Genomic DNA, 20,809 nt, shown 5'->3' with positions numbered 1-20,809 from the left:
TTCTCTAGTTGCTGCGAATGGGGGGTACTCTTGGCTGTGGTGCGCAGGCTTCTCATTGCAGTGGCTTCTCTTGTTGCTGAGCACAGGCTCTAGGTACGCGGGCTTCAGTAGTTGTGGCACGTGGGCTCAGTAGTTATGGCTCACGGGCTCTAGAGCTCAGGCTCAGTAGGTGTGGCGCACGAACTTAGTTGCTCTGCGGCACATGGGATCTTCCTGGACCAGGGCTCGAACCAGTGTCTTCTGCATTGGCAGGTGGATTCCTAACCACTGTGCTATCAGGGAAGTCCTATTTTTTATTTTTTAAATAGAAAAGTGGAAGGTACAGATTTATTTAATAAAAAAATGATTCCCGTAAATGACTACATTTGTATCTCTCAAATTTAGGGTAGATCTCTAATGAAAGTTCCAAATTCTAATTTTACGACTAGAAAAGTAACTGAAGAAAGCCACTTAGTAAGTATCAGAGGATGTTCCCAGACATAAAACACAGACAGTATGTCATGTTTATTCAGCTTGCCATGAGAGCCTTCAAGCAGATCCTATCATTGAAATCTCAGTTTATTTCCAGATAACGTGGAAAAGATGTGTGAAATCCAGTATGACAGGAGACAAGAGTAAAAAAGATTTAGCTCCCTTTTGAATTCAACATTAATAAATAATTATTAAACCTTTAAGTTCAATGGACTAATCAACCAACAATAAAATTTAAGACAGTGAACTATCCCTTTTTCAAGTCCTCCCCACGCCCCCGCCCCCCAGCCCTCTCTCTCTCTCCTTGGAGATAGAAAATATGCCACTTCAGAAATCAGAGCCAAGGATTTGGTTTGCTTGTACCCTACCAAAAAGAATACAGTTTCTAGCAAATTCGATATATATTTAATGTACTGCATCTCCAGTCATCTTTGCTATTTACATTATTGGTTGAATCTATTTACAAAAAAAAAAAAAAACTAAAAGAAACTGTAGCAACTCTAACCTTGCCACATCATACTCGGGTCAGCTGCACCAACATCAGTCACATCCACATGACTCCTATGATGCAACACATTTTTGGTCTGGGAACAGCCTACCATTTGGAAATGAAGATTATCAGCCAAAGTGAAAAGATAAGTTTGGCAGAATACCCTCCATCCACATTTTTCTGTTTTTAAAACATTTCTCATTTGCAGATAGTTAAAGGAAATTCCAAAGATCTATTCCAAACGCTGCTGCACTGTAAAAAGATCATTATAAAAACTAAAATTTTCAGGGCTCAAAAAGGGAGAAAGCCTGGAAATATACTTTTTTTTTAAAAACCAAAAGGGAATGGGTTCTGCAGTCTTAACACTGGAGCAATATTTCAAATATTTACATTCTGTCAAAGGTAAATTTCAAGCATAATTCCAAGAGTATGTGTTACATGTTGCAACCTGCTAGGAGTTTAGTTTTCTGTTTGTGCTTGAAGTTCCTACACTGGTGTTATTGAGAGCAAGACCATTTAGAACCAGAACACATGCCCTGCAAGGTTCTTTGGTTTTAGATGCATAAAATTTCCCATCTTCACTAGCTTTTTATTTAAATCTTTGGGTTAAATAGCCATTTCCCCCCCCAAAGAATTCATGAGGGTTCAATACTCTGAATTATTTTCTTTCAACTATTAAAAAAGTGAATCTGCAAAGTCTTTTGGTCTTAGAGAAAAACAGAAAAATGTCTCTGGAAATCAAAGCTATACTGACACTGGTTCTGAGGAGGAATACAGCTCGGAGATTAGATGGCTTTTAATGAGCTCCCGGGTGAAGCACTATGCATTTCTTTTAATACCTTTCCACCTCCAAACCACTCAAATATAAAGAATGACAAGATCCCAGTATACCTGAAATGAACACAATACTGTAAAGCAACTATACTTCAAAAAAAAAAAAAAAAAACCCCAAGATCTCAAATTCATTTACTATTCATTTTTGATCCTCATTTTACAAGTGGTAATCTGAGGTTCAGGAAAAAGGTGGGGTTTCCTCCAATATTTCTCAAGGAAAGTAAAGGAGCACAAAAAGAAAAGAAAAGAAAAGAAAAAACCAAACACCAGGAATTCTGATACTGAAATACTCTTCTGTAACACATTTTTATTACATTTCAATCTTTTTTATTCAGATGCCTGAGGCAGCCTTAATCATCATAATCTGTTAAGAGAGAAAAGATAAGACACTTTAAGACTTTCTGGAATTTCCTAAGGCTTGGCCTCACCCCACCCCACAAGTCCTCCTTCCTGTCAGCTGACTGCAGCAACTCTCATTAGTGTGACCACCCCTTAAATATTTTCATTGAATCCATAAACCAAATGCATCAACATTTACCGGTAAGAAAATAATAGTCTGGGGCTTTTAGCCAGTAGTCTGTAGAATTTCTTTTCTCTGCAAAGTTTTCTTTAAGAAATAAAGTAATTTAGGTCCCAAATGTCAAGTAAAAAGCAGGATTTCCTGTCCTGTGTATGCTTATTTTCAGGAAAAATTCTCTTTAAAAGTTGATTCTCAACACTTTAATTTACTGAGAGCCATTTCCTTCAACCATTCAACTTTGACCTTCCTCCAGACTCTCTCATCCCTCCGAAGTCAAGCGTGGAGGAAGAATGACTTTTAGGGAAAAATGGGACTTTGCTGAACTATGCATGGAGATCATATGGTGTAGATAAAATCTGGCCTTAATTTCTCAAAATACTGAGAGAGAAACATTTCCTTCTCCAGGGACCCTCGCAGAAAAAATACAGCTCATTGAAGTACAAAATACACACAGAAGGAGCACTTATCTCCAGGCAGGGGGATTTCTCTCTCTCTCTCCATATATATGTGTGTGTGTATATATATATACACATACATATATGTATAAATAAATATATATATATATATATTTTTTTGGTTGCACTGTGCGGCTTGCGGGATCTCAGTTCCCCAACCAGACTGAACCCGCGCATGGCAGAGAAAACCCCCCGAATCCTAACCACTAGATCACCAGGGAACGCCCATATTTTGTATTTCTAAGTGTTCTATAAAAATTATGTATTACTCTTACAATTAGGAAGAAAAGAAAAGAAGGAGAGGTAATACTTCATATTTTTAAATTAATATAAATAGATAAGAATGATAAAACCAAATGCTGATGAGGAACTGCTGGGGAATTAAATATGCCCTTAGATTGTGCTAGCAGTGTTACAGAATTATGTCTTTTGACCACGGTAACATCATTCAGTAATATAGCCCCCCCATAACTAAAAATAAAATGTTTCTGCCAAGATGCTTAGAGCTTTTTTATTAGGCTGGAAGAGAATCTAATTACTGGGGAATGATTAAAAAGTATAATGGGGCTTCCCTGGTGGCGCGGTGGTTGACAGTCAGCCTGCCGATGCAGGGGACGCGGGTTCGTGCCCCGGTCCGGGAAGATCCCACATGCCGCGGAGCGGCTGGGCTCGTGAGCCATGGCCGCTGAGCCTGCGCGTCCGGAGCCTGTGCTCCGCGGCTGGAGAGGCCACGGTGGTGAGAGGCCCGTGTACCGCAAAAGAAAGAAAGTATAATGAAGTAACATATTGCCATAAAAGGATAACTACATGAACTAGGAAGATACAAAGGAAGGTCTATATAAAAAAGACCAAACCAAAGATAAAGCACACAAAACAGTGAGCACACAGTACCTAAAACCATGTAAAATCTAGTTATGCAACGATAAGGATACCATTGTGCACAACTGATAAAGGTTACTCTTTTTTCCAGGCTTACTTGGCCTTTTCTGGTTTACTGTGGTGTGTGTGTGTGTGTGTGTGTGTGTGTGTGTGTGTGTGTGTTCAGATGACTAATTTATATAAGAAAAACAAACCTCCCAAACTCACAAGCTTCTAACTCAAGAGTTTCAGTACAAATCTCTTGCATTCCAGTGTATTCTCTTCATTGCCCTGATGTTTTTTACTCAGTAAAAAGACTATAAAACGTAGGAAGAGGACAGATAGAAAGCTAAAGTCTTTGAGAAGACAGCTGTTAATATGTTTTAATTCTTTCCTGGTTTCCTTAGATTTCAAAAATACGTAAGGCCAGATGTTTTTATCTAATAAATAGCTATTATAATATCCATGAAGATAGTGTTTATGGTAGAAGGGGTACTACGCAATTTCAGTTCTTGTTCTGATATTAATTAGCCACATGACATCGGGCATATCAGTTAATTTCTCTGACGTCAGCTGTTTCCATCTGTAAAATAGGGATTTTAATATCCTGCGAACAATGAGCTGAATTAAATAACATTTTACAATCACTTATAGTTCTAGGATTTCTGTCAACGATCTTGATAGGGATTTCTCACTCATTGTAACTCCTTAATGAATTAGAAGGCTAAAGGAAATGACTAATCAATTTATCTGGATACACACCTATGTTGTTTAATCCAGGAGTGAGTCCAGTAGCAGAAAGAAAAGGTGATTTTGTGGGGCAAATGATGTCTTTCTGGCCCCTACGAACTCTAATGTAGCCAACCAATGCTTAGAGAATATTCCAGTCTCCTGATATTACTTTTCAACATATTTTATTTTAATGGAACTGGATAGAAACCAGTAAGTAGTTAACTGGCATGAAAATAAGCAGAAAAGAGATGACTGGTCTCTAACTGACATATCAAAGACAGCCATTTAGGGCAACAAACAGAAAGATCACGATTCCCTGACTGGCATCTTTATATCTGGATCCATTATTGTCTTACCACAAAAGACCAAAGGTTTACTCAGAGTTACTAACTAGGTAAATAAAACTTAATTTATACGAGTAGGAGGTCTTTACAAGAAATGTACCGCTAACAGAGAGGTCAAAATAACACTGAGAACTTAAGAGTTCATCAACAGATGAATGGATAAAAAAGATGTGGTATATATATATATATATATAGGTTTAATCCTGACCCAAGCAAAAGACAATACTTTAAATAGGTGATGAAGGTAGAAATACACCTTCCAAATATTTGGTCTGTATTCTCCTTTCCAAGGATTTGTGTGAACCAGATAAGTTAGGAACCAACCAGAAAGAATTGAGACTTAAGGAGCCTGTCCCTACATTGTTTGGTGATTTGAATAACTGCATCAAGGCCTTTGAAGATTATGGATTCAAATGTCAACATGATGATAACTGAATATTGGTTATAACTGCTTGACCAGTTTTCTCATAAAAGAATGCCCGGAATAGTTACTCTGGCTACGTAAAACCCAGATCAACATACACATGGAGCTAGGGATGCTAAGCCACATGCAATGTATGTCACTGGGGGGTGGGAGGGGGGCTTCTTTTTCCTCATAACTTATAGGTTACATTCATCCATCCACTGCTCATTTGCTCATAGGAATTAGAAGTATCATGTTCGACTAAAACATCTGACCAGAATAACCTATCTATTCACCAAAGGTAGAGGATAAGTGAGGAACAGCCTTTAATCAGTTCTCATTATTTATAAGTTATTTGAGTTCTAAGCTTCTTTTCTCCTTTTTACTAAATAGACACTATGAGCCAAGTCATTGTGCTGACCACTGGGAGACAAAAGCATCATTACTTTGAAAGAATTATAGACTGGGGAGTGTACAAATTCATACATGACTATTAAAGAAAGCATGATATAAGTGACCAAAGAGAAGTAAAAAGAAAATTCTACAGGAGGGTGAAGGTAATTTCATCTGGGAAAAAACTGAGGTAGGTCTCACAGTCTTCCTAGACCTTGAGGAGTAAGATTTCAAGAGGTAGAAATTAGGGGAAAGATATGACTGATTTAAAATGAGGAATAATCCAGGGTTTGAGTATAAGATTGGCTATGAGACTGGAAAGGTAGGTTGAGCTCAGACTGTAGAAGACCCAAATATTAAATATGGATTAATTCTGAGACATCCAAAGTTTCTGATCAAGGGAATAACGTAATTTACAACTATGCTTAGAAAAATAAATAGCAACAGTGTGGAGGATGGAAGGGAAGAAAAAAATGAGAGGCTAATAGGAAAGGTTGCAGCAATACCACAAGGCAAGATGTAATAAGGCTAAACCATAGAAGTAAATGTGGGACCTCCTGGAGAGAATGGCCCATACTTGAGAGATGTGTAGACTTATGTAGATGGCTTAGTAAGTGACTGACTGAGAAGAGGCAGGCACAGAGAAGAACTGATCCCAAGCTTTACAGACCAGGAGATGTGGTGAATGGTGATGCACTAAGGGACACCAGGGGTAGCGCGGGTTTTGGTTGGAAAGATAATGGATTCTTTTTTAGCCTTCTTGAATTTGAGTGCTTAAGGGATATTCACAAAGAGATGTGTGATCCGGCAGGCAACCACAAAATTGGGGCTGAAGCTTGGGTTAAGAATTCAAGATTAGAATCTAGTTTTGGGATACGTCTCTTGGAGTCCTGGAAAGAGATGAGACTACACAGGGAGGGAGAAAAAAACAGGACTGCAGAGAAGAGATCAGGAAGAAAAGTGGACAAGAACAGAAACCATCTCAGACAAAAGGGAGCAAGAGCGACTAAGAAAAGTAGAACTCAAGCCAATTAACTTGGCCTCCTGTAAATAACTCTGATAAAAAGATTTAGGAGATAAAAGATTTAGATCATGCATTTCCATTATCTATGTGCTCCCTGACCCTGCTCAGCTAGTTAGTTGAGATTTAGTCCAGTTCTTTAAAATTCTATTATGGAGACAAAGATTCACATGATTTGTACCTAATATATGCCTTTGTCTCACAGAAGTACTAAATTTTTAGCTCTGAGGTAATCATTCTTACTTGTATACTCTTGCTCCGAAAAGGACTGCTAGTGTCTCCACCATATTTCTCAGAGCTTCCTTCCAAAGATCCAATTATGTAACTTCCTGATTAAAGCCTTATCCATATTAAAGCTGAAATTATGATAACAATAACCATAACCTAGTTTCAAACTGATTAGTTATTCATTAAACTAAGGTAGACAAAACTTTTTTTTAAACAGTTTTACTGAAATACTAGACAAACATTTTTAAAGTAATCTAGACTGTTTCCAAAATGGGTAATGATGCTTATTTAGAAGCAGCTATAAAACCAAGGGCAGTTGTGTTTTACATTCCCTAAGCAGTCCATTAAACGACAAATGACTATTTAATCAGGAAGTTTAAAAAGTACCTCCACCCAAAAAAAAAGCCCAGGTCAATCTTAGAACCCCTCCATCTTCTTAGACCGTTAGCAATCAGGCTGAGTGCCAGTCTGAGCTGGTAGGACCTTTCTTTATATGAGAATTTTTTTCTCTGCTTTGACCAGCCACAAAGAGACAGGCTTATTCTGGCCCATCTTTCACTAGACATTTACAAGAAAAAAGTCTCTCACCAGATCCTTACACATAATCAGCATTTTGTTTGCTGCAGTCCCAATCATTTCCTACCTTGGGCCAGTTTTGACATGTACCAGCCTTTTGCACTGAATCTACATTGTGTGTGCTGCCATGACATCAGCCATCCTGCCCCTAACAGGGTCTGAGAGGAGGAGACTTACAATGGTGCTTTGACTCACAACAAAGACCCTTCCTCTCTATTTAGGATTTCTGACATTTTTTCCCTCCATTTAAAATTCTTCTTCCCATTTAAATTTTTTAAAGTTTTTTTTTTTTATTTTTATTAAGACCATAAAGGGGAAAGAGGGAGTTGGCAGGCCTAGAGGACTCAAAATTGAGAGAGATGAGAGTTTAAGAAAAGTCATAAAATGCTTTGTGGTTACATCTCTTGCCAACTGGTTTCAGTGTTAAAACAGAGTAAAAACTCATGCAGAGAAAAGGGTTCTAGCTTTGCAAATCTTTAAAAATTCTTTCTATTGATACATCCTCAAACAGATGATCGCTGAACACTAAAGAATTTTTCCAGGTAGAAAAGTAACAGGCACCGCAAGATACAAGATGAGATGGCTACATCACACCAAACATAACTGAGGATTCTAGGATAAGTTATCTAATTTTTACCTCAGAAGAAATGCTTCATACCATTACTTCACAAATGTAGAAATTTGGGCCAATACTTAGCTGAAAAAAATCTGCTTTCCCATCTAAACGGAATCTAGAGTAAATGAGGGCTTTGCTCCCCATCAGATCTGTTTATTTCATTATAATGACTGTTGTAACAAACCAACCCCATGTACAAAGCCAGATATGCAGGAAAGTATGAGAAAACTGGAAAAATTTACCAGCTCTGCGGCCCCTGGATTGTGTTATAAGTCACCAGCATATGTAACTCATTTTCTAGTTAAGTAATTCCCTCTGGGGACCTGGTCTGCACTCCACATGAAGGATCAAGTTTCATTAGCAGTTGTAGGAAAATGCAACCCTCTGTATTTGCAAGTCAAAACTCCTGAAGGCTGCGGCTAGTCTGGCTATCTTCATTGATTTTTCCTGGGATAGGATTTTAGCTGATAGAAAACATTTGTTGGAAGGCACAGATGAGGAAGTTGAGAAGAGAAAGGATTCAGCTAGCAAGGAGACAACTAAACCTCAGTCTTAATGTTAAACTCTGGCCTTAACACTCAGCCTGCAGCTGTGTCCAGGCAGAGAGAGATTCAGCAGTAATTCCACCCCCCAAAGCTACAAATGACAAAAGGCACAGGAAGACAAATTAAAAGGGCAAGCATACAAAAACACATAACCCAATCAGCATCAAACTCTTCATTTCTCGATATTGACCTGAATCCCAGTGTGCACTTGATTTCACGTGAAATTGGGTCACACTCACAAATCTTAGCATCTCTGTAAATAATTCATTTGAGACTTTTTATTAACTACTCGTCTAACTTGAATCAAAAAACATACTGACCACATACTCACCATTACACAAACCGTCTAGACTAGAAAAACAGCTTTGTTTAGCTACTTGAATTGGCTTTTTCAAGCTTTAAACCCACCCAGTCCTTACCTTGGTTTGAGTTGGTTCACCTTTCTCAAACATCATCTTAAGCCTGTTCAGCGGAACATTGTATTTCTCTATTTTGTTTGCAGCTTCTGCATTTTCACTTATTTCGGGTTTTCCTACTTCATGCCTGGATTCTCCCAGACAATTTTCCATTTTTTTACTTTCTGCTGATTGGTCTTTAAGATGCTCACTGTCCTCGATGCGGGGGTACGGATACTGAATAAGAGCTTCAGGAGGCGATTTGATTCTAGGTCTGGGGTGGACTCGTTCCTCTTGGTCAGCCTCGACCCCAGAGGCAGAGCTGTTTGCCACTTCAGCGGGAGGAGGGTCGCCTCTATGCCTGACCTCGGTGCTGCTGTTTCGCACGGAGTCTGGGAGAGAGTCTGCTCCCAGCACTGGGTTCTCCCACTTCTTCTTTAACACGGTCAGGTTCCCCCTTCTAAAGTGCTGGGGGAGATTTTCAGTGTTCTAGAAGAACAAAAAGTGAATGCCAGTTATAACTTGCCTGCTGAAACATTCAAACATGCTGTTCTTTGTAAAATGAAAGTTAAAACTCCAAGCTGCTCCCGGTCCACTGTCGTTTCAGACAGCTGTGAACAGTTACAGCCCTGCCACATGGAGAAAGCATCCACCGCAAGAGAGGGAGAGGGGAAGAGAGAAAAAGTCAGGAGCTAAAGCAGGAAGTGATAAAACAGGATAGCCTTATAAGGACAAAATGAGAAGAAAGGAGAGCTCAGATCTAATGATAGTTACATTGGAGACAAGGGATTTTTATCCAGAGATTAATGGGGAAAACAGAAAGAAAAAGCAAAATACCAGTTACTTTAAACCCTGTAAATATGCATTAATAAAAGTTCATCACTGAGATATGGGAACATATGTATATGTATAACTGATTCACTTTGTTATAAAGCAGAAACTAGCACACCATTGTAAAGCAATTATACCCCAATAAAGATGTTAAAAAAAAAAAAGTTCATCATTACGTGCCACAAAATCACATCCTGGCTGGGTTTTTTTCTTCTAAATGAGACAAAGATGCAGTATAGCTTAAACTACACAATACCAATAATTGTGGACAGTAGCATCAAGAATTGAAACTCTTTGTGGAAATTTAAAGCAGCCACCAGACTTTTACATGTATATTTCATCATATCCGACATGATTTACATGAACAATCAAATTTTATTTTTTACATAAGAACCTAATCCTTTTCCCCCCCTGTACTTCTCTACATGTTTGTCCATGTATAAATCCTCAGTTTTCAGAAAATTCACTATTTTCCAGATCCTTTGGTTGAAAAATACCCAGGCTTCATATGAAACACTACTACCACCCCCTCTCTTGATGGAAGGACACACATTTACACATCTAAGACAGTTCTCTTTTGCGTGGGTCAAACTGGAATTAATTTGTACATATAAGACAGATTGAAAACAACCTGGAAAGTGTCAACGTTGTTCCGCAGTAATAGAGGAGACATGCTGGGTGAAGTAAAATTCAATGTCCCGGACTCTGAAAGCACTCCTAAATAAATTAAGCAGCAGCACCTTCCCAACAAATCACAAACTCCAGTACCTTCTTGCCCTCCATTCCTGCAGCCTGTGGCTCACCGGTCTTTCAACTAAGAAAGGACAAACCACCTAGGACTGAAAGACTCTGGGGTATTAAACAGGATTAGCAGCTATATTGGGAATTAAGTCTCTCACCCTATTACTCTTCTGAATACACTCTGAGAGCCACTTCATCAAGTAGGACCAAGGCATGGAAAAAAGAAAGTTACAGAAGAACAACTGCTTGATATTTGTGTTTAAATCTTAGCTGACAAGATGCTTCATTGGGGGAAGCATGTATGGACCAGAAATTTAAGCAGCAAGAAAAGTTTTCTTGTTGGAAAAGAGAAAATTTAAAAGCTGGTGCTACCTTAACTGCCAGAAGCACTCTTGGCTCTGTGCACCCTCCTGAGACACAATGGATGAGTCATCTGGGTCTCCAACTTCACCTGCTCTGCCCTGCCTAAACAGGAGCCTTGAGAATCAAAGTGGCATTTTGCCTTGGTAACTGGACACTACTTTTTTCAGAGACATATCATGTGATCGAAGTATATTTATTGACATGCAAAGATGCTCATAAGATACTTTTGAGTGAATAAAGCTAATTATAAGACATCATGGGGGGCTTTCCTGGTGGCGCAGTGGTTAAGAATCCACCTGACAATGCAGGGGACACGGTTTCAATCCCTGGTCCTAGAAGATCCCACACGCAGTGGAGCAACTAAGCCCACGCACCGCAACTACTGAGCCTGCGTGCTATAACTACTGAAGCCAGCGCTCCTAGAGCCCATGCTCCGCAACAAGAGAAGCCACCACAACGAGAAGCCTGCGCACCGCAAAGAGTAGCCCCCGCTAGCCTCAACCAGAAAAAGCCCACATGCAGCAACAAAGACCCAACGCAGCCAAAAATTAAAACAAATAATAATAAAATTAAAAATAAACTTAAAAGAAAAACAAAAAAAAAAACACAGCATGGGGAATTCCCTGGCAGTCCAGTGTTAGGACTTGGAGCTTTCACTGTTGTGGGCCTGGGCCTGGATTCAATCCCTGGTCGGGGAACTAAGATCCCCCAAGTCGCGGCCAAATATTAAAAAAAAAAAAAAAAAAAAAAGACAGCATGATCACATTTTATAATACACATATATGTTTCTAAATATAAACATAGAAAAGTAGTCCAGAAGAAAAGACATCAGGATGTTAACAGGTTGACACGGGCATTTGTATTTTCTTCTTCTTTTTCTTTTTAGGATAAATGTGCTTTAATTGTGTAATAAAAATGAATACAAAAATAAAATTATGCATCGTCTTCATATCACAAGAAAAAGGTTCTATGGAATATCAAATAATTTTGATGTTACTTGTAAACAGCTTGAAAGCTGTCATCTCTACTTTACTTGTCATGACCTGGAAGAGAGGGATTTGTGTGACGGAGTACCAGCAATGTCCCAAACAAGGACCTGGGTGGAGGACATCCCTTAGCGGGGCATCTTAACAGAGGCGTGAATGTGCTCTTTTATTAAAAGGAGTTCTTAAGGATACAAGTTCAAAAGTGCTGGGGTGGGGACAAGTAGGGGAGGGGTAGCGCTGTAAGGTCGGACAGCATTAAAGGCCCCAGAACTTGCCATCACTCCTGGCAGCACCACCCAGGTCATGCCAGCTTTCCAGGCCTTTAGAGCTTGAGGCAAGCAAAGATGGGGCAGAAGCAGTAGCTACAGTCTTTCTGGGGAAGAAAGAGAAGGAAGAAGGCACAGAACAAAAGCTAGAGCTGAAAGCAGACCGGGCAGCACAATGAAAAGAGTACTGGACTGAGTTAGCCTGGGTTATCATTGGATAGTGGATCATGGGCCACTTACATTTTCTTCTCTTTCTCTATCTGTATTTTCTTTTTAATTAATTTTTAATTGAAGTATAGTTGATTCACAATATTGTGCTAGTTTCAGGTGTACAGCAAAGTGATTCAGTGATTTTTTTTTCAGATTATATTCCATTACAGGTTATTACAAGACACTGAGTGTAATTCCCTGTGTTATACAGGAAGTCCCTGTTACTTATCTATTTTATGTATAGTATCTGTATTTCCTACAATGAACATGCATTACTTATATAATCCAGCTCCATCCAGCCAAATGACCCTGGGCAAGTTTCTTAATTTCTGGAAACTTCCATACAGGGCTACTGTGGAGGATAAATGAGATTATATTAAAGCACATAATGTAGTATTTGACCAGGAGCGGTGACTATTGTTAAATGAGTGGCCCTCCCCACTCCCCAGCCATACCTCACAACGGTGATCAACCGCAGTAGCCAGTCATCTCTCAAATCCTGAACTTGGGTTCCAGTCACTTACTGTTGTTTCTACTCTCTCTACAGTGCCTACTGTTTCAGAGTAGGGCTGGGGCGGGGGACGGGGGCTACAAAATAAGGTGAAATTTTAGTCGATGTCATTTGTGTCAGGGTTTTAACTTTTTCCCAAGTATTTTCCTAGAATAAGGCAGTGGGAAGTCAAGGAGGGTACAAGTTTTCAAGGGCCCCATTGGTTGCTGGACTACCACATCCTCCTTTTCAAGGTGACATCCAGCATGCTGCTCATCCTATCCAGCAAGGCTGAGAATCTCTGCAGACATTGACTCTGGACCATAACCGGCTGCCTAAATCCGGATCAGACACACTCAGGAGATGCAACGCAGTGTCCTTTCTGCAGGAGCATTCAACTTGGAAAGGGCCTTAGATAAGTCCCTTCCTCTCTTTGGGTCTGTTATTCCACCCACAAAATCAAGAGGCTGGGTCAAATGAGCTTTAACATTGAAATCTTGGCAGGGGAATCTTCATCTTAAAAGCAGGAGGATACTTGGTAGGATACAGCAGTGGGGCTAGAAACACGGACTACCTGGATGTACAGACTCCAAGGAAGGGAATAAATTCCTAGGCTAAGAGCTTCTCAGAAAAGTGGTAGCCAGTCATTATGGAGATGAATGCCCAAACAGCACAGATTTCAAGAAGTGGCACATCCCATGCTTAAAAGGAACCTGAAAATATAACTGATGGTCGTATTAATGGTCTGTGTTTCTGTGTCCTAGATGCAAGTGGAAGAGGAAGAGAAAAGGAGGGCTGAATTTCTGGGAATCCAAGCGATCATGTAACCTGATCCTAGTATTTGCTAAAGGAACAAATTTACCCACTTGCTCCTGAATGTTTCTCTACCTTGCTTTCCATGAATATTCTTTCACCTGGAGTATTCAGGTGAGTACTCTTTCACCTGGAGAGTCACCTCTGTAAATTTATATGTACATTTCTCCCTATTCTTCAGGAGACAAATTAGGTCTCTTACAAGTCTGGTGGATCTTAAAAGCAACTGTCTGTCATTAATGGAAAAACTGGTAAGATTTGAATAAAGTCTGTGGTTTAGCTGATAGCATTGTACTGATGTTAATTTCTCAGGTTTTATAAATGTAGCACAGTTATAGAAGATGTTAACATTAGAGGAGGCTAGGTGGAGGTGCACGGGAGCTCTCTGTACTATCTTAATAACTCTACTGTAAATCCAAAATTATTTTAAAATAAAAAATTTGTTAAAAAAAAGAACCATCCTTCAACTTTGTCTTCTTCCAGCTATTGCTGTCTCCCTCCCACATTTCACAGTTAAGAGTGTTGAAAGCACAGTCTTGTGTAATTGCTATTTCCACTTGACTACTTTCCATTCCCTCTAATTCTACTACCAAAACACTTCTGAAGTAGCACCAATCAGGATCATCAATTACTTCATTATCTTTTTTTTTTTTTTTGCAGTACGTGGGCCTCTCACTGCTGTGGCCTCTCCCACTGTGGAGCACAGGCTCCAGACGTGCAGGCTCAGCGGCCATGGCCCACGGGCCCAGCCGCTCCGCGGCATGTGGGATCCTCCCGGACCGGGGCACGAATCCATGTCCCCTGCATCAGCAGGCGGACTCTCAACCACTGCGCCACCAGGGAAGCCCCCATTATCTTATTTTTAACTTATTACTTTTCTCAATTACAAAAGTAATTTAAAAAACTTATTGGGGGGGGAGGGCTTCCCCAGTGGCACAGTGGTTAAGAATCCGCCTGCCAATGCAGGGCACGTGGGTTCGAGCCCTGGTCCAGGAAGATCCCACATGCGGCAGAGCAACTAAGCCTGTGCGCCACAACTACTGAGCCTGCGCTCTAGAGCCCGCGAGCCACAACTACTGAGCCAGCATGCTGCAACTACTGAAGCCCGTGTGCCTAGAGCCCATGCTCTGCAACAAAAGGAGCCACCACAATGAGAAGCCCGCGCACCGCAACAAAGAGTAGCCCGCACTTGCCGCAACTAGAGAAAGCCCGCACGCAGCAACGAAGACCCAACGCAGCCAAAAATAAAATAAATTAATTTAAAAACCCCAAAACTTATTGGGGGGGAAGTCATAGTCAATATAAGAATGTATATTTGCCTTGAATATATGCTTTAATTTTCCCTATTTGACTCCCCCATTCCTCCCAGCCAAGATATCCACTGCCAACAGTTTGGTGCACATGCTCTCAATTTTTTCCTTATTTTTATACACTATCTGCAATGTTTTTCTACAAAATCATACTATAGTTACTATTCTGCACCTTGCTTTAATAATTAATGTGCTTTTAAGACCTTTCCACGTTACACAAAATCTTAACCACATAGTATAATATCATATATCATATACGAGGACTTCCCTGGTAGCACAGTGGTTGAGTCCACCTGCCAATGCAGGGGACACGGGTTCGAGCCCCGGTCCAGGAAGATCCTACATGCCGTTGGAGCAACTAAGCCCGTGTGCCACAAGTACTGAACTTGTGCTCTACAGCCTGCTAGCCGCAACTACTGAGCCTGCATGCTGCAACTACTGAGCCCACACGGCTAGAGCCCACGCTCCGCAACAAGAGAAGCCACCGCAATGAGAAGCCTGCGCGCCACAACGAAGAGTAGCCCCCGCTCACCGCAGCTAGAGAAAGCCCGTGCACAGCAACGAAGACCCAACACGGCCAAAACTAAAATAATCAATTAAAAAAATTATATATGATATATTAGTATGATGGATGTAGGTACCATAATTTACTACTACCCCACCGATGGATATTTGCATTATTTCAAATGTTTAAGTATTACAAAGAATCCTGTAATAAATATCCTTTTACTTTTATTTTATTTCACTAGTGAGTTTCTCTCAATGATCAGTCCTAGAAGTAGAATTGCAGGATCAATGCGTACTAAACATACTTAATATTTTAATAGGCATTGCCTAATTGACTTTTCACTAACAGTGGATGAGAATATTCCTCACATGCCGAATATCATCGATCAAAAACATCTGCCAAATGTTTAGGTTACAATTTATATCTCACAGTTGCTTTACATTTGATTATTAGTGAGGCTAAGCATTTTTTGTATATTTATTGTTTCTTCTTTGATTACCTGTTCACACCCTTTTACCTTTTAACTGCCAATTGCAAGGGGCACTTCTGTTTTATTTCATTTGATCTCTCTATAGCATCTGGTGTTACTGACCACTCCCCCCTTTAACAAAATTCCTTCCTTCCATGGTTTCTGTGACATCCCTTTTTCCTAGATTTCTTCCCATTTCTCTGGCCACTCTTCAGTTTTTTTTTTTTTTTATAGGTTTCTCTTCCTCAGTCCCTCCCTGAGGATGGGTGGCGTCTCTCAAGGTTCTGCCTTAGGTTATCTTCTTTACCCACTTTATGTATTTTTCTATAGATGACGTCCTCCTTCTGGTTTCACCCACCAGCTGTCTGTTGATGATTCATGCCCTATTAACTCTAGCCAGAAATCTCTCCTTACCTCTCAGTTCTACCTGGAAATCCTATAGACATCTTAAATTCATCCTTGTCTAAAGCTGAAGTCTCGCCTCTCCTCCGTTCACTCCTCACTCTCTAATCTGTTTCTTTTCCTGAATTCTCCATCTTGGTGAATGGGACAATTATCTTTTCAACTGTCCAATGTGCCTGTTCTCTTATGCCTCCATGCTGTGCACGTGCTGCTTCCTCTGCCACTCCTTTTGCCCCCTTTGCTTAGCTAATTCCTAGTCATCCTTCAGGCTCAGTCAGGCACTGCTTCTTCTGGGAAGTCTTCCTTGACACGTCATAGTCCAGGTTATGAGTTCCTCCTAAATTCTCCCCCAGCACCTTGAGTATTTCTTTAATATGGTACTTATAACACTGGGATTATAAATTCTACTTTCCAAACTCTAAGCAGTTCCTTGAAGGCAGGGACCACATCTTATTCCTCTTTGTGCCTTCAGCACCTGGCACATAGAAGGTGTTCCATAAATGTTCACCCATACTTGTGGTATCAACTTTTGTCATCCTACTGTCTTGAACCTAGTCCAATCAGGCCTTTATCCCATCACTCTCAAATAGTACAAAGTGACCGGTGGCCTTCATATTGCCAAATCTGACGGTCAGTTCTCAGCCTATCTGTGTGTTTGACTCTGTTGATAACATGTCTTTTAGAAACACTTTCTTCACTGGACATCTGGCACTCCGTTCTCTTATTTCCACTGCTATCTCACCAGCTGCTCCCTCTCAGTCTCCTTTGCTGGTTCCTCCTTCTATCTCCAACCTTTAAACAACAAGGTGCCCCTGAGCTCCGTACTCAGACCTCTTTTCTAGCTGTACTCACTCCCCAGGTGATCTCATGCATCTCTTATCTTTACAGACCACTGATACTTTGATACACACACATCTCATCTCCAGCCTGGATCTCTTCCAATTCCAGATTTGTACATCCAGGTTCCTATTTGACTTCTCCACTTGGATGTCTTAATAAAGAATTTTACATTTAACATGTCCAAAACTGAGCTTCTAATAAATATTTCCCCTTCTCTAAACCTGCTTTTACTGTCATCTTCCCCATCTCAATGGCATGTTTCCTGGTGTTTGGGCCAAAAGCATTGTTGCCATTCTTTTTCTCTACCTTCACTATAAATCCTGCCACTTCTCATCACCTATACAGCTACTATTCCAGTCCGATCCATTATCATCTTTTGCCTAAATCACTGCAATTGTCTCGTAATTTGTCTTCATGCTTCTGCCATTGCTCCTCTAGTCTCTTCCTCCTCTTTTTAAAAATTTTAGTTAGATCACATTACTCCTTTGCACACAAACCCTCCAAAGGCCCCCATTCGATCAGAGTTAAGGTCCAGGTCCTCACAATGGCCCTACATGACATTTCCTTTCCTATTCCTCAAATACACTTAGAATGTTCTTGCCTCGAGGCATTTGCATGCGCTCTTATCTTCTGCCTGAATTATTTTTCTCCCTAGCTCATGTCCTCAGACCTCTGCTCAAATCTCTCGTTGACCACTATACTCATCCTCCTTACCTGCTTCAGGTTGTTTCATACCTGACACATCTTTATTGTCTGCCTCTCCCACCAGAATATAAACTCCATGGTGGCAGAGATGTAGTCTGTATTAGTGCCTAAAGCAGTGCTTGGCATATAGTGGGTGCTCTATGAATACTTGCCAATTGAATAAGTGAAAGGAAAAAAAGAAGGAAGAAAAGAGAAAGGGGAAAAATAACACGCAAGAGAGAGAAGGAGGAAAGAAAAGAAAACAGCAGCTGAGTGAAATGATGGTAAGTTTTCTTACAGTGCACCAGAGGGGATCCATTCTCGAATTACAGGAAAATTAAGTCAAAGACCTTCAGCATTGCCTCCTTAGAGAAAACAAAGTGACAGGGGCATGTTATGTTCTAATTTAAATAGGTTAGGTACTGAAAGCTGCCAGGAGGATGTTTTTGTAATGCCAGCCAAATTAAAGAATTCTTGCCCAAATATGTGAGGTTTTTTTCCCTCGTACCATTAAATCAAGTAAGATCTCAAAAGAAAAACACTATCCAGCCCAGCTGGAAGTTAGCCAGCGGGAGAGTACACATGGGTATGAGCTCAGGGCTGGTTCTGAGGTTTTCACCTTTGGTGGATCCTGCAGCTAAGAAACTTGCTAACTAGACTGGGTCAAGAGGTTTGATTTAAACAAAGAACCCAGGGGGAAATGACAACAGCTGCACAGCTGCTACCACTTAAATGCAGAGAAACATTCTGGTTGTTTGATTTGGAAAAAAGGAAACAGCCTGGGAAGCCCTGTAGCCTAATTTGAGCAGAAGCAGTAAGCCATTTTATAACCACAAGCAAAGTACTTGGCTTTCTATCCTTAACTCAGGAAAGAAAAAGTGGCTCAAAAGGAGAACCTCAGGGAAAAAATAAGAGTCTCTGCACCTGAGCCAAGTTCTCCTGAGCAAATGATTCACCAGTCAGACCAGCTGGCACACATGCCCGGCTCAGCTGACTCGGAGCCCACGCCCCGCAGAGGCTGCAGGTGGCTGAGCCACGTGGGCTCTGCCTGTGAAGTTCCACATGTCCGGGGCCTTCCGAATACTTACACTTCTCCTCTTTTCCATGTTTGCTTCTTCAGCTGCTTTCTGGTACCTTCAGAGAAGAGGGGGAAAAAAAGAGAATGTCCTCAAATTAAATTTATATTTTTACTCTTCCAAACTTTAAGAAAACCACTTCTGCACACCTATCTCTGCCAGGGATTATCTTTAATCAACTCTATCAGAAGAAGCTGAGAATCAGAGCAGCCCTCACTTCCTGCACTGTTGCAGTCATCTGCTCTAAAAGAAAGATCCAAGACAACGAGGTCAAATGCTGGTAAACAACTGGATAGAACAGAAAGCCTGGGGCTTTTTTCTGTTTTTTAATATTTATTTATTTGGCTGCGCTGGGTCTTAGTTGGGGCCTGCAAGATCTTTAGTTGTGGCATGCAGGATCTAGTTCCCTGACCAGGGATCGAACCCGGGCCCCCTGCATTGGCAGCACAGAGTCTTAACCACTGGACCATCAGGGAAGTCCCAAGCCTGGGGTTTTGAAGTCCCAGTTTCATCACTTATTCACTGTGATCTCGGGCAAGTCAACCTCTCTAAGCCTCAGTTTCCTTATCTAGAAAATGATGTACTATAAAGCTGGGAAGATTAAACAAGATCACATGCATAAAAATGCTTTGGAATTAGTCAAAGGATATAGCATTGCATTAGTCCTAGGTTGCACATTTCCCCCTCATTCATGACTCTGAAATCTTACATTCCTATCGGCCAAATGATCAAGAGGTAGTCACACTGCCTGTATGTGTGTGAACTTAGTCTATGCTGTTGGTACTGTTGATTTTGCTCAGTTAAATGTATTTGATGATATTATACATGTTTTAAATGCCACTTAAATGTCTTTAGAGAGATTACACTACGATTTGCCATTTAAAGAAAAATTGTTTTACTTTTTATAACTTATGCGTAAGAGTGATATGTGAGAAAAGTTTCTGTGCTAAGCAAGCATTGGTCCTTTTAATTAGCAGTATTTTTTCCTTAGTGATGCATAAAATAATGGCCGAGCCTACAGTCAGTGGCATCTTAGAGTTGATAAACAGGCTTATATAATTTTATTATTTTAATTTTATTATTACTTTCATCATTTTATTTTATAATTTTTGTTACTTGCTCAGAAGATCCCTGAGAAACAACTGAAGTCCCAGGGCTTTTCAGGGGGGATCAGGTTTTCTCCATTTGAAGACAAAGAAAGCTTGGGAGATCCAGGTTACAGCGAATCTCCAAACCACTAAGAACCATCTTAACCTGGCTTCCTCAGAGCCTCTGAGTCAAGCACTGAAGGCAGCACCATCACGTGGAGAATCCCCACCGTGTGCCTTCCTTGGGCCTGCGTGCCTAGAACTCACCAACCCAACCCTAGAAAAGGGCACATTCAACAGGCCATTTGTTCCTGCCTTAAGGTAGAATTTCAGAACTCACAAGGCATTTGGGCAAGGAAAAGGAGATGAGACAAAAAGGTAAAGAGCAGTATGGGAAAGGGCCCATTCCTCTACCAAAACCAACGTTCAACTCATAAATACCTTCACAAGCTCAGAACTTCCTTATTGTGTGTGTTAAACAGAACAACCTCATCCAAAATGGAAGCCAGAGGAAAGTCCTAGATCTGGCACCATTGCTCACCTGCTATGTAACCTGGGCTATATCACTTCATTTACTTGGGCCTTGTTGATGAAATTAAGTGTATCTGAGAGGATTTCTAAGGTCTCTTCCAGTCTTATTATTGTTTAAATTTTAACAGTAATCAGATATCAGTGTCTCATTCACCAAGCTGGGTAATACTCTGAAACTGAGCAGAACTTTCTTATAGGGTAGGGTGAAAGGACTTCCAAAATTTTCTGGGATTTCATTGACCATAGGTTATGGAAGAAAATGGGATTAGAACTGCTATAAATCAAATGACAAGCTAGTAAGATATTTGAAACTTACATTA

At 40.5% G+C, this 20,809-nt stretch overlaps 1 protein-coding gene across 3 annotated transcripts in view; it reads right to left on the bottom strand.

Annotated features, from left to right (window-relative positions):
* The window catches only part of LIMA1 (LIM domain and actin binding 1), an 83,310-nt gene that overhangs the window by 23,404 nt on the left and 39,097 nt on the right, over positions 1 to 20,809 (bottom strand). For all 3 annotated transcript variants that reach the window (XM_079935881.1, XM_079935882.1, XM_079935883.1), the window contains 2 exons: positions 18,883 to 18,928; positions 8,906 to 9,370 (listed from right to left, as the gene is read on the bottom strand). In XM_079935881.1, coding sequence (XP_079792007.1) covers positions 8,906 to 9,370; positions 18,883 to 18,928 — 511 coding nt within the window. The remainder of the gene's footprint in view (positions 1 to 8,905; positions 9,371 to 18,882; positions 18,929 to 20,809) is intronic.

Source organism: Stenella coeruleoalba (genome assembly GCF_951394435.1).
Source record: "Stenella coeruleoalba genome assembly, chromosome: 11".
Classification (NCBI taxonomy): Eukaryota; Metazoa; Chordata; class Mammalia; order Artiodactyla; family Delphinidae; genus Stenella; species Stenella coeruleoalba.
The sequence above is the reverse complement of the archived record's forward strand: the minus strand, read 5'-3'. Positions and strand labels throughout refer to the sequence as shown.